Source organism: Schistocerca gregaria, chromosome 2 (genome assembly GCF_023897955.1).
Source record: "Schistocerca gregaria isolate iqSchGreg1 chromosome 2, iqSchGreg1.2, whole genome shotgun sequence".
NCBI lineage: Eukaryota > Metazoa > Arthropoda > Insecta > Orthoptera > Acrididae > Schistocerca > Schistocerca gregaria.
Window position 1 is genome coordinate 766441836 of NC_064921.1, and position 14338 is coordinate 766456173.

General features: G+C 37.9%; 1 protein-coding gene across 4 annotated transcripts in view; it reads right to left on the minus strand.

Annotated features, from left to right (window-relative positions):
• The window catches only part of LOC126334990 (sodium-independent sulfate anion transporter-like), a 303702-nt gene that overhangs the window by 30963 nt on the left and 258401 nt on the right, over nucleotides 1-14338 (minus strand). For all 4 annotated transcript variants that reach the window (XM_049997802.1, XM_049997803.1, XM_049997804.1 and 1 more), the window contains exon 7: nucleotides 3774-3935. In XM_049997802.1, coding sequence (XP_049853759.1) covers nucleotides 3774-3935 — 162 coding nt within the window. The remainder of the gene's footprint in view (nucleotides 1-3773; nucleotides 3936-14338) is intronic.

The following is a 14338-nucleotide window of genomic DNA, read 5'->3' on the forward strand; positions in this document are numbered from 1 at the left end:
TACCAAAAAAGTAATAAGCACTATATTACAACCATTTTGTTTTCTGATAATCTGGAATTTTATGACCTTATCCTTTTCAGCTAGCTTAACTATAACAATAATTACTCTCAACACCAGAAATGTGAAAAGTCAGTTCTTCTATACAAGAAAAGTGTCAAGTTATATGTTAATAAGTGCCATCCAATTTCCCTTGCACTAGTTTTATTAAAAATAATAGGCACCAAAAAAGCTTTAAACACTTCAGTTGTGATGGGAGTCTGACTAGCCTGCTTCTGAAGCTGAGTGGTCAGCATGGCTTACTGCCATGTGGTGGACTTGGGTTCAGTTCCTGGTACTGCCAGGGAATGTTCTTTGATGGGAGGACTGGAATGGAATGCACACAGCCTCATAGGCTGATTGTGGAGCTACTAGACAGAGTAGTAGCAGTTCCAGCTCATGAAAACTGACAATGGCAAGAGAGCAATGTGTTGACCCCATGCCCCTCCATTCCACATACAATGACACCACTAGCAGAGGAGACACAGTGGACATTTGGTGCTGATCGGTGTGCCACACTTGTGGACAAAATTTATGGAACTCTGACAAACTGTCAATAACTTACTGTTTTGTAGTGCAAACACACTGATGGTGAAAGATGTTATTCAGTAATTTTAAGTGTCTTTGAAGCAAAACCATCTGTAGAAGCCCTGTTGATAGATCTGAACAAGGTATTTGATTATGCTGATCATCAAGTTCTGCTAGGTAAACTGTGACAGTATGTCATTCAACATTTAGAATTTTCTCTTATACAATCATATTTTAGTAATAGGAATCAAAAGGTAACCTTTTACAATAAAACTCAGGATTTCTAAATGTTTTAAGAGCTGTTCCACAAGATTACAAGCCTGGATCTTCCTTTTATGTGAATGGTCTGTATCATATTGTGCTTACTTGTTCTTTGTGCTGGTGATACAAGTTTCATTAAAACTGGGTATGACTTAGAGCAACTAATGTAGCACAGTGAAAACAACCTTAGACTTACTGAATAATTTATGAACTGAATAAATGAAGACCATACATTTTGTCTGTATATTTGTATGTTTTTATTGTTGTCCATACTAATATGTTTTACAGTTATCTAGCACAAACTGACTATTGATGTTTTTGCCATTGTGAGTAGTGTTATCTAGCTTACATTATTTCTATTAGTACTGTGCATTATTTACTTCTGCTATCTATCATGATACTGGTAACATGTGTAATGAATGAAGATGGATGAATAAATTGAAGCTGTCTGTCACCATTTAATAGGTGTGAGGGTACCACGGATGTAAGATGTGTGGATGAAAGTCGTAGGTCAATATCGCAATTTTTCTTTACTCATTACTGGTTTTGGCTCATTACTGAGCCATCTTCAGATCAATCTAAAATGTTGTTCAGTGTGTGACACTCATTACACATCATCATATTTTTCAGAGATAAGTTGTCCTAGTTAAATAAAAAACCCTAAAGTGAAAATATTAGTTGGAAATGTTAATTGGCAATGTTAATCACTAATAAAATGTTGCTACAGTACCCATTGTGTGTAAAAATGATCAACAACAATGGTAGGTGGATCGCTCATCAGTCTAGGTAAACAACGTATCATTTCTAATAGTCATATCAACATGGAAGTGTCAGTGTGGCAGCTGTAAGCTAACTAATTAACTGAATTGGTGTTTTTAAAATAGGAGAGAAGGCTGGTCACTACTGTCCTGGTCTTGAGAGTATTAATCAGTTCCTTTGACAAGGCTATGACTACCTAAAATTATGTCCTGAAATGAGGTCCATTCAGTCTGAGATTTTGACACAACTAGAAGAGCTTTACATCACCCTCCCAAATCACTGCAATATCCTTGATATACTCTATGCTCTTTCTGCACCCATATCCCCAACCTGTGGATCCTAACTTTGTGGTTGACCCCACTGGAAGACATGCCCTATGCACCCTCCTGTCACCACCTACACCAATCCTACCACTGGCAAAACATATAATATCAAAGGGAGGACCACATGTGAAACGACATGTCATATACCAGCTATTATTTAAACACTGTTTGGCCTTTTACATTGGCTTGACTACCACCAAGTTATCAGTTTGGATGAATGGGCATAAGCATACGGTGTATACTGGCAACACACAGTATAGATCATACTCTACAACATGACAGTCAAAAGCTAGGTGCCCGTTTCACCACAGGTGTCATCCAGATTCTTCCCCCAGACACAGTTTCTCAGAACTCCATATGTGAAAACCAGCACTACAATGTGTCCTTGGTTCTGACCACACATCTGGCCTTAATCTACACTCATTTCTTCAGTCTCAGCTTTTCTTTTCTGTAACTATTTCTTTCTTCATCCCTTTTAGTTTTCTACATCTTTCATTTTCTGACCTGTCTATTTTTCTCCGTACCCCTCCCACCTCTATCACATATAATGCACTTAACTTTTTGCTCTTATTAACTTGTGCATGATATTTTAACAGTAATCTCTGTTCTGAATATACTCTATCTTCCATCTCTAAGCTCTCAGGTTTTCAAATATCATCTGGAGCAGTCACCAACAATCTGTTTTTCCTTCTCATAGCGTCCGGTAAGTCTCCTCCAATCCTGGATTTTGGGCATCTTTTCCAAAACCTACCCCTTTTCCTAAACCTCACCAGTAATTTTCCTTCACCCCTCTTCCTACCCCTTCAACCATTCTGCCAGCAGAAGGAGCTACTGGTTCCAAAAGCTAGCAAACTATAATACCCTTTCTATGTGTTTTCTCCTGCCAGTTATTTATATTCTGAGAAAGGGCAGATTGTCACAGCCTAGCACATGGGAACAAGCATCTTGGAAGTGGAAAATCTTGATGGCTTTTAACATGATACTTTATGAACATTTAGGGAAAGTGGCTGAATGACAGTAAATATGGAGATCAGGGGCTTGTCTGCTCTGTAAAGCTGGATAGTTGGAAAGCTGTTGTAGATCTGATAACAGGGTACAATGCTGATACAAGATGTTTTTGGCACATTATTGAACATGGGGCTCTACAGTGGACAACTCTTGTATGTTCCCATATTGGACCCAACAGTATTGCCAGTTATGATTACTGTGAGCACAGGATCCATGAGGTTTGACTGTGGATTGATAGAAAAGTGTTGCTGTCTGGATACACCATCATCAAGGTGAATGACTACTCAAAAAAATACACCATACCATAGACACAGGCCAGAAGGCAGTATTATGCTATGGGGGACATTCACCTGGGTTTTCGTGGGACCTATGTTAGTAATCAAATCCGCTATGACAACTGTGGATTATGTGAACATACTGCGGGCCACCTGCATCCTTTCATGCTCAGTGCCTTCCTTGACAGCAATGGTACCTTCCAGCACGATAACTGTATATGTCACAAGTTTACAGTCATCCTATAGTGGTTTAGTGGGGAATGTCAGGAAACTCACACTGATGTCTTGGTCACCAAATTTGCCTGATCAAAGCCCGATGAAACACCTCTATGAGGTATATGCTATCAGGTGCCAGCTTTGGTTCTTCTAATCACTGACTCATAATTTACACTAATTGTGTGACCTGTGCATAGACATTTGGTTGCACATAGAGGCAAAAGCCTGCCAAAGACTTTTCAGATTTGTGCCATGAAGAATTGTGGTATTGGTCCTAAAGTGGACCAACATGCTATTAAGCAGGTGATCATGTTGTTTTGACTCATCAATGTAAAAGTAAATCACACATTTTTAATGCAGGACTTACCTGTATACAGTCCACCCATCTGAGTTCTGACACCACTTGAGTTGTTGACAGCACTGCGGGAAAAAGAGCCATTGACTGGCATTGAGCGAAAGAAGGACCCAACAATGTTGCAAAGTCCCAGAGTTATCATCTCTTGAGTTGCATCCAGCATCTCACCATTTGCTGTTGACAAAGTTATCCATTAATAAATGTGACTAATTTCAAATAATCTGACTTGATATCTACTAAAACATTTATGCTAGGCAGCTCCCTATAATTTTCATCTTTTAGAAACTTTAAATGAAATATGTCCTTCAGTAAAACAAGTAAATAAAGCTATTAATTACAAAGCTGAGAATTTCCCTCCAAAAATCAGTGAACTGAGAGAGAACATGAAAGACTGTTGCATACCGGAAAAAAACCCAAGATTTGATATGCAGTCTAACCTATACTGAAGACCAACAAAACATGGAGACTGTCAAACTGCTGGGCTCAAGATTGACAGCACACTCTCCATGAATGCTCACACTGCATATGTATGCACCAAACTTTGTCGTGTGATATACCTCCTGAGGAAGCTGAAAAGGGTAATAACTGGCCAGTTTCTCACAATAGTCTACCATGCACTCTTCCACAGCCACATTAGCTATGGACTGTTGTTGTGGGGACACTCCTCGGGCAGCAAAGATGTGTTGCCATCAGGAGCATATCCTCTAGCAAAAGGCTGGACCACTGTAAGCCTATTTTCACCAGGCTAGGCATAATAACTGTTTTTACCCAGTATGTGTTTTTCTGCCTTATTTATATAAAAGAAAATGAAAGGAATTTTAGCATAAGACAAGAAATGCATAATCATGGCACTCACTGTAAGAGAAACATTGAAGTGCCAAGGTGTTGCCTATCAAGTACACAAGACAGCTTTCCAACAGTCACCCTAAAAATGTACAATCAACTGCCTCCAGAAGTGAAATCTCTGCCACCTGAATTACTTCAGAAAAAAATTGCTCAGGACTTGAAACAACATCCACTATCTTCCTTGGAAGAGTTTTTTGACAGTAGTTCTAGTGAATGGACAAAATAATGAATATTGTTATGTTTTATCAAGATTATTAGCTATGATGATGACACATATTGTAACAGCTGGGGCTATGATATGCAAACTACTACAAACAGTAGATAAATCAATTATAATTTTCTGTCAAGTTATCTCACTGCAAATAAGCTACTCATAAAGAGAAAGAATACAGTGACAATGCAATTTATGCTTAGCTATAGTCACAATACAAATAGAACTCTATCTACACCTCCATTGGCCCTTAGCTACAAAAACAAACACATATTTTGGGGCATTAATAGTTGAACACCTGTCATGGAAAGAACATATAGACCATATCTGTAAGAAAATCAGTATAAATGTGTATCTACTGAAAAGGGTCTCAGCTTTCCTGAATCGATAGCTTTAGACAAATATGCTTTGAAGTGATACGTCCACAACTTCAGTATGGTATTGAGATATGGGGTGGGGTGCCAGCTGTCTATACAGACAGGCTCTTCAGGCTACAAAAAAAGGCAGTAAGAGTGGTATCCAAGGTAAACTGGAGAGAATTCATGGGACTCCATACATAAAATGTATGTGTCTTTTACTGGATATTCAGCTGAGATGAAATGAACATGCCAAATGAATAGTCAAGAAATGAGTTTCATCATGTTTTACAATAAGAACCATTTTTTTTGCTGACAGAAAGATAAAAGAGTTTCTCTCCACAGGAGTGTATTTCGGCTCTTTTACATCTTATAGTAAGAATGCTTTAGTGAGAGTGTGAGAATGATTACAGATCTGATAATGCAGATTTAAGATGGGGCTATGCTTTGTGGATGTACTAATTCACTCAAACATTCCAAGGTTGACAGAATACAAAAAAGAGCCATCAAGCTAGGTTATGTTCAGACACAGAAATGTATGTCAATTTTTCAAAAACTGACATATTCATCTGTTAAGAACTCATAGCTCGTGATATCTTCAGATACACCATATGGACAATATTTGCTGCAAATTAAGCACTGTAATACAGTGCTACTATGAATGATGTATTTGTTTTCAAAGTCCCATATTTTCGAAAGTATTACATGTATAGATATGATTGATTTGTGAATAGAATCACTTACTCACTGAGTTTGCATTGTGGCTACTAGTTGGTTTTACAAGTGCAATGCCTTGACAAAATGGTTATGGTACAAACCAAGAAAATAGTATGGCATGCAGTCAGAAGGAATTACAGAAAAGAACGACCCTGTAAACAGAGATGTGTGCATTGTACCAAGAATTTAGAGACACTGGTTATGACTGTGAACAGAAAAGTACAGTTCAACCAAGTGAGACAGCTGCAACTGTGGAGAGGTTGGGGAAAGCCTTGAAAAACTCAGAAGTCTGCACAAACCACAAACTTGGAATACTGTGGCAAACTATGTGGAAGATTTTCTGATGGTGGTTACATTTCAAACTGTAAGACCTGCAGCTTGTGTAACAATTAAAATGGAAGAATATGGCTGTCACTTTCAGTTTTGCATCACAATGCAGGAAGCAGCTAAGGATGAATATCATGATTCCAAGCTGATGTTCAGTGACAAATCAACATTCCATTAACTGGAAGGGTTAATCACCAAGCTGTAAGAGTGTGGGGCAATGAAAATCCTCAAGAAATTGTGGTGGAAGTAGGAGATTCCCTAAAGTCTAATGTTTTCTGTACAGTGTAACAGGCAAATCTGTATGGGCATTTTTCTTCTGTGAGAAGTCTGTGACAGATACCTCTTACATTGCTATGTCGCAGCTGTGGTTGGTTCCACAATCCACTCATGATTCTAAGAATTTCACCTTCCAACAAGTTGGGACAGCCCCTCATTGGAGCAACGATGTCTGTCGCTCTGTAAATGATGAACTTCTGCACCACTGGACTGGGCATCATGGAGAAGATAAAATTGCTCTGTTGCCTTGGGTCCCCAGGTTTTCTTGCTTAACACCTTGTGACTTTTTCCTCTAGGGAATGTTGCTACAAATGATTACAACAAACCAGAATTAAGGGAACCTTCTATCAATAGTAGATTTCAATACTAAGCCTGTTTGATGAACTTTGTGATTGCCTTCTTTTTTCAGCTATTTTTAACTAAAGTTGCAAGTGTGATGTACAAAAGGGGAGCCTACGGGATTGGTGTAATGCATGGAGATAAAGTTAACATTTTTTCACATTTGTCTGTAATATTTTAGAAATATGTTGTGATTTTTTATTTTAAAAGAAGTTAATTATCCTATAAATTCCATTTGTTTATTTTGACCAGAAATGGCATATATTTCGCACTTCAGAATATTTTGGTTACAAAATTTGTCATAGAATTTTTTATCCATAAAATCAAAAACTGTTATGATTGTTTGAAAACAAACTCAAATTTTCATAAAAAAATCAGTCATATGAAAAAAATATAAAATGTTTATTTTTTTGGCCACGTGACATACATCTTTATTTTTATGAAAACTTTATTTCAAAATTATTTACAATAGTGTGTAATTGTTTTTATATTTACAAATATTACCAATACAAAGACACATGTTTTACTGTAACTGTTCACTTATGTATGCAGAAGGTTACTAAAAATTTTAATTTGAGCAGTTATGGCTCCGGAACATTCTAGAACTTCATTCTGTAATATATCATTTGTCATACATGCCAAAAATTAGTTAAGTTAGTTAGTCTTTGTTTCAAGCTCAAATGGGAGAGTCTTTGTTTGGATCCAGAGTTGTGTGTCAGTCTTTGTGCTGTGGACAAAATATGCACCATTTATAACTTTAAGGTTGGAAACTGTGATTTGTATTGAAAATGCATTTGACATTTTATGAACTTGTTAACTGAAGACAGTGATTAGTACGAAATCAGTGTACGCTTGCAGGAAGACCTTTCTTTAATGGTGCACAGAAGGCCGATGTATAAATTTCAATGTTGGCCATGTCTTGATGGGAAATAAACCAAGATGTGATGAAAATGTGAATAATTATCTTCATTAATGTTCAACAAACCTGGACTTTTACATCATACCCTAGAGATAACAACGTTTGTAGCCACAAACATATCCCAAGAATTAATATTATTATATTTTGCTCATTGCAACAACCATTTTAGGATTGTTTTCTTTTAAATTTTTCTGTTTCACATATTGTACAACTATGCATTTGTGTAGCTATATGACTTGGTGACTGACCTCTGGTCACGCGACTACAGGGTTATAAACACGAAATCAAATAGGAGTAATGCAGGAGTAGGTTTAATAATGAATAGGAAAATAGGAATGCGGGTAAGCTAATACAAACAGCATAGTGAACGCATTATTGTGGCCAAGATAGATACGAAGCCCACACCTAATACAGTAGTACAAGTTTATATGCCAGAAATAAAAGAAATTATTCAGATAGTGAAGGGAGACGAAAATTTAATAGTCATGGGTGACTGGAATTCGAACGTAGGAAAAGGGAGAGAAGGAAACGTAGTAGGTGGATATGGATTGGGGCTAAGAAATGAAAGAGGAAGCTGCCTGGTAGAATTTTGCACAGAGCTTAACTTAGTCATAGCTAACACTTGGTTTAAGAATCATGAAAGAAGGTTATATACATGGAAGAACCCTGGAGATACTAAAAGGTATCAGATAGATTATATAATGGTAAGACAGAGATTTAGGAACCAGGTTTTAAATTGTAAGACATTTCCAGGGGCAGATGTAGACTCTGACCACAATCTATTGGTTATGACCTGTAGATTAAAACTGAAGAAACTGCAAAAAGGTGGGAATTTAAGGAGATGGGACCTAGATAAACTGAAAGAACCAGAGGTTGTACAGAGTTTCAGGGAGAGCATAAGGGAACAATTGTTAGGAATGGGGAAAATAAATACAGTAGAAGAAGAATGGGTAGCTTCGAGGGATGAAGTAGTGAAGGCAGCAGAGGATAAAGTAGGTAAAAAGACGAGGGCTAGTAGAAATCCTTGGGTAACAGAAGAAATACTGAATGTAATTGATGAAAGGAGAAAATATAAAAATGCAATAAATGAAGCAGGCAAAAAGGAATACAAACAACTCAAAAATGAGATTGACAGGAAGTGCAAAATGGCTAAGCAGGGATGGCTAGAGGGCAAATGTAAGGATGTAGAGGCTTATCTCACTAGATACTGCATACAGGAAAATTAAAGAGACCTTTGGAGAAAAAAAGAGCCACTTGTATGAACATCAAGAGCTCAAATGGAAACCCAGTTCTAAGCAAAGAAGGGAAAACAGAAAGGTGGAAGGAGTATATAGAGGGTCTATACAAGGGCAATGTACTTGAGGACAATATTATGAAAATGGAAGAGGATGTAGATGAAGATGACATGAGAGATACGATACTGCGTGAAGAGTTTGACAGAGCACTGAAAGACCTGAGTCGAAACAAGGCCCCCGGAGTAGACAACATTCCATTGGAACTACCAACAGCCTTGGGAGAGCCAGTCATGACAAAACTCTACCATCTGGTGAGCAAGATGTATAAGACAGAATTCAAGAAGAATATAATAATTCCAATCCCAAAGAAAGCAGGTGTTGACAGATGTGAAAATTACTGAACTATCAGTTTAATAAGCCATAGCTGCAAAATACTAACACGGATTCTTTACAGACGAATGGAAAAACTAGTAGAAGTCGACCTCGGGGGAGATCAGTTTGGATTCCGTAGAAATACTGGAACACGTGAGGCAATACTGACCTTACGACTTATCTTAGAAAAAAGATTAAGAAAAGGCAAACCTACATTTCTAGCATTTGTAGACTTAGAGAAAGCTTTTGACAATGTTGACTGGAATACTCTCTTTCAAATTCTAAAGGTGGCAGGGGTAAAATACAGGGAGCGAAAGGCTATTTACAATTTGTACAGAAACCAGATGGCAGTTATAAGAGTCGAGGGACATGAAAGGGAAACAGTGGTTGTGAAGGGAGTAAGACAGGGTTGTAGTCTCTCCCCGATGTTATTCAATCTGTATATTGAGCAAGCAGTAAAGGAAACAAAAGAAAAATTCGGAGTAGGTATTAAAATCCATGGAGAAGAAATAAAAACTTTGAGGTTTTCCGATGACATTGTCATTCTGTCAGAGACAGCAAGGGACTGGAAGAGCAGTTGAATGGAATGGACAGTGTCTTGAAAGGAGGATATAAGATGAACATCAACAAAAGCAAAACGAGGATAATGGAATGTACTCGAATTAAGTCGGGTGATGCTGAGGGAATTAGATTAGGAAATGAGACACATGATCGAAGTAGAGAGGATATAAAATGTAGACTGCTAATGGCAAGGAAAGCATTTCTGAAGAAGAGAAATTTGTTAACATCGAGTATAGATTTAAGTGTCAGGAAGTCTTTTCTAAAAATATTTGTATGGAGTGTGGCCATGTATGGAAGTGAAACATGGATGATAAATTGTTTGGACAAGAAGAGAATAGAAGCTTTCAAAATGTGGTGCTACAGAAGAATGCTGAAGATTAGATGGGTAGATCACATAACTAATGAGGAAGTATTGAATCGGATTGGGGAGAAGAGAAGTTTGTGGCACAACTTGACAAGAAGAAGGGATCGGTTGGTAGGACATGTTCTGAGGCATCAAGGGATCACCAATTCAGTATTGGAGGGCAGCATGGAGGGTAAAAATCGTAGAGGGAGACCAAGAGATGAATACACCAAGCAGATTCAGAAGGATGTAGGTTGCGGTAGGTACTGGGAGATGAAGAAGCTTGCACAGGATAGAGTAGCATGGAGAGCTGCATCAAACCAGTTGCAGGACTGAAGACCGCAAAAACAACAATATCATCAAACTATATAACAATGACTTTTAATTGGACATATGGAGCAGTAGTGTTAGAACAAATGGAACAAACTTGACAACCACTTGGACATGTGTCATGTGAGCAAAGGGGCATTCATAAACCATCTGTAGAGTGCAAAATGCAAACTTGGTGAGTTTACAGCCATTATCATGCACCAATCACATTAGCACATGTAATACTTTGGAAAATACAGAACTTTGAAGATGAATGAATCATTTATAGCAGTCTTTTATTTAAGATGAGGTATGTTGCACATTACACTGAGGTGACAAAAGTCATGGGTTACCTCCCAGTATCGTGTCATGCATCCTTTTGCCTGGCATAGTGCAGAAAGACAATGTGACATAGACTGCCTCTACAGTCATCCATAATTGCAAAAGTGTTGCGAGTGCAAGATTTTGTGCATGAACTGACCTATTGATATTGTCCTGCAAATGTTCAGTGGGATTCATTTTGCCCAATCTGGGTGACCAGATCATTTGCCTGAATTGTCCAAGATGTTCTTCAAACCATCAATCATGAATAATTGTGGACTGGTGACATAGCGGATTGTCATCCATAAAAATTACATCGTTGGTCGGGAATATGAAGTCCATTCATGATTAGATTAGATTAGATTATATTAGATTAATACTTGTTCCATAGATCATGAATACGACACTTCGTAATGATGTGGAACGTGTCAGGTTAATGAAAGATGTCTGTACAAGATATTACATTACACAAAATATTGCATGACACTAATGTTTAAGTTAGTTTTTTTCCCTCCCTTAATTTATATCTAAAAATTCAGCCAATGAGTAGAAGGAGTTGTCATCTAGAAATTCTTTTAATTTATTTTTAAATGTTGGTTGACTATCTGTCAGGCTTTTGATGTTGTTTGTTAGGTGACCAAAGACTTTTGTGACAGCATAATTTACCCCTTTCTGTGCCAAAGTCAAATTTAACCGTGCATAGTGAAGATCATCCTTTCTCCTGGTGTTATAGCTATGCACACTGCTATTACTTTTGAACTGGGTGGGTTGGATTATTAACAACAAATTTCATAAGTGAATATATATACTGTGAGGTTACTGTGAGGATCCCTAGATCCTTAAATAGATGTCTGCAGGATGACTGTGGGTGGGCTCTAGCAATTATTCTGATTACACGTTTTTGAGCAATGAATTCTTTTCTACTCAGCGATGAATTACCCCAGAATATGATACCATAGGAAAGCAGTGAATGAAAGTAGGCATAGTAAGCTAATTTACTGAGATACTTATCACCAAAATTTGCAATAACCCTAATAGCATACGTAGCTGAACTCAGACGTTTCAGCAGACCATCAATGTGTTGCTTCCAGTTTAACCTCTCATCAATGGACACACCTAAAAATTTTGAAAATCCTACTTTAGCTACAGACTTCTGTTCAATGATAGACTTCATATTCCCGACCAATGATGGAAGTGCTCTCCAAGTAGCCAAAAACAACCATCTCCAGTCAATGATCACTCAGTTTCATGTAAACACAACCCACTCCATTAGTGAGCCAACACAAGCTTGCACAGTGCCCTGCCAAGAACTTGGGACCATGGCTTCATGGGGTCTGTGCCGCACTCAAACCCTACCATCAGCTCTTACCAACTGAAATTGGGACTCAGGCCATGGTTTTCCAGTTGTCTAGGGTCCAACTGATAGGGTCACAAGCCCAGGAGAGACACTGTAGGTGGGGTTGTGCTGTTAGCAAAGGCACTCACATCAGTCGTTAATTGAAGGTTGTTGGCCACTATGTTGTCTGTGGTAAAAGGTAATGAGTAAAATTTAGTATTCTTGGCACACTCTTGATGCTGTGCATCTCAGAATATTGAATTTTCTAAAGATTGTAGATGTAGATTTTCGAAATGGAATGCCCCATGCATAGCTCCACTTACCATTCTGCATTCAAACTCTGTTAATTACCATCATAAGGCCATAATCACTTTGGAAACCTTTTTGCATCAATCACCTGACTACAAATGACATCTCTGCTGATGCACTGCCCTTTTATACCTTGTGTACATGATACTACTACCATCTGTATATGTGCATATCACTACCCCTTGAATTTCATCACCTCAGTGTATACCAACAAAAATATTCTGCGTAAGGGTACCACGCTCTTTCTGACTTACACTTACAGTATGGAATTTCTGTTCGGGGAATCTCTAGCAACTACAATAAAAAAAAATTTTATAATCCGGAAAAATCCATTCGGGCCATCCTGAATAAAGTACAAACTTACTCAAGAAGAACTGTCTTCCATACTTCACAAATTTTGACATTTCCATCGAGGTACGTATCATCATCATCAGTTTTCTGCTGTATTAGCAGGTCCTTTGCCTCTCCATTTTGTGTGATCCATTGCTTCCTTCTTAAGGCTGCTGTATGTTGTACTGTCCATCAAGTAATCCAGTATCTGAAATCTCTTTCTTCCTCACTTCCTTTTCCCTTCTACATAACCTTCTAAAGCTGTTTTTATCATTCCATCATTCTTTCTTAATATATGCCCAATTCAATTTCTTTTTCTTTTTCTTATTACATCTAGTAACTGTATTTTCCCTCCCATGTGACAAGTAAATATACAGAACAATAATTTTGTTGATCAAAGGCAATAAATTACTAGGGAAAAATGGAGATGTTCATTCCCATGACAAGATTAAGGCCTGCTGAGAAGAATACCATACAGACTGAGAGCTACTGAAAAAGGCCCTTGATACTCAGGTGTGTAACTGGTTAAGTACCTTCCTATGAGTCTAAAGGGCAGTGTGAGTGAAACAACATACGAGAAACTTCTTGAGGATAATTTAACAGAAAAAGGATACAGGAGTTAGGTATAAGTAATGAAGAATATGTTTATTATCCATATGTATGTATTTTTATCACTGAATGTATTGTGTATCAACGAAAATAACTAATTTTTGAAAATGTAATTGATTAGATAAAAAAAAATCTACTCACTAAGCTGCAGCAGGAAAAAACACATGTAAAGGTTAAAGAAATGTGCTAGCTTTCAGGGCCAATGCCTCCTTCTGGAGGAAGGGCTGAAAGGGAAGGAAGAGGGATGAATGAACAGGGCTGGTGATAATTTGGAGTAGTCCACCGAATGTGGGTCAGGGGAGACTCACCGGACAGAATGAGAAGGAAATACTGTTTGTTGGGGACTCCATGGGATGAGATTTGAAAACCTGAGACTTAAAGGTGAAAGATGGGATAGTAAGCAAGACAGAGATTACTGACAAAGCGTCATGCAAGAATTAAAAAGAGAGGAAAGCTATGTGTAGTATATGTGGTGAAGGTGCTGGGCAGGGAAAAGTAGACAGGTTGGAAAATAAAACTTACAGAAAAACGAAAGGTAGTGGAGAAAGGAGTAGTTATTGAGAAGAAATGCTGATACTGAGGAAATTAAAGAAAATAATTAATGTAAATTAAGACCAGGTGGGTGCTGAAAAGCAAGGACATGTTGCAATATCAGCTCCCACCTGCAGAGTTCTGAGAAACTAATGTCTGGTGCAAAAATCCAGATGGCACCTGCAGTGAAACAGACACAAAGGTCTTGACTGTCATGTTGTAGAGTATGACCTTCAACAGAGTACTGTGTGTCACCAGTATACACCCTCTGCCTATGCCCATTCATCCTAACTGATAACTTGGTGGTAGTCATGCCAATGTAAAAGGCCT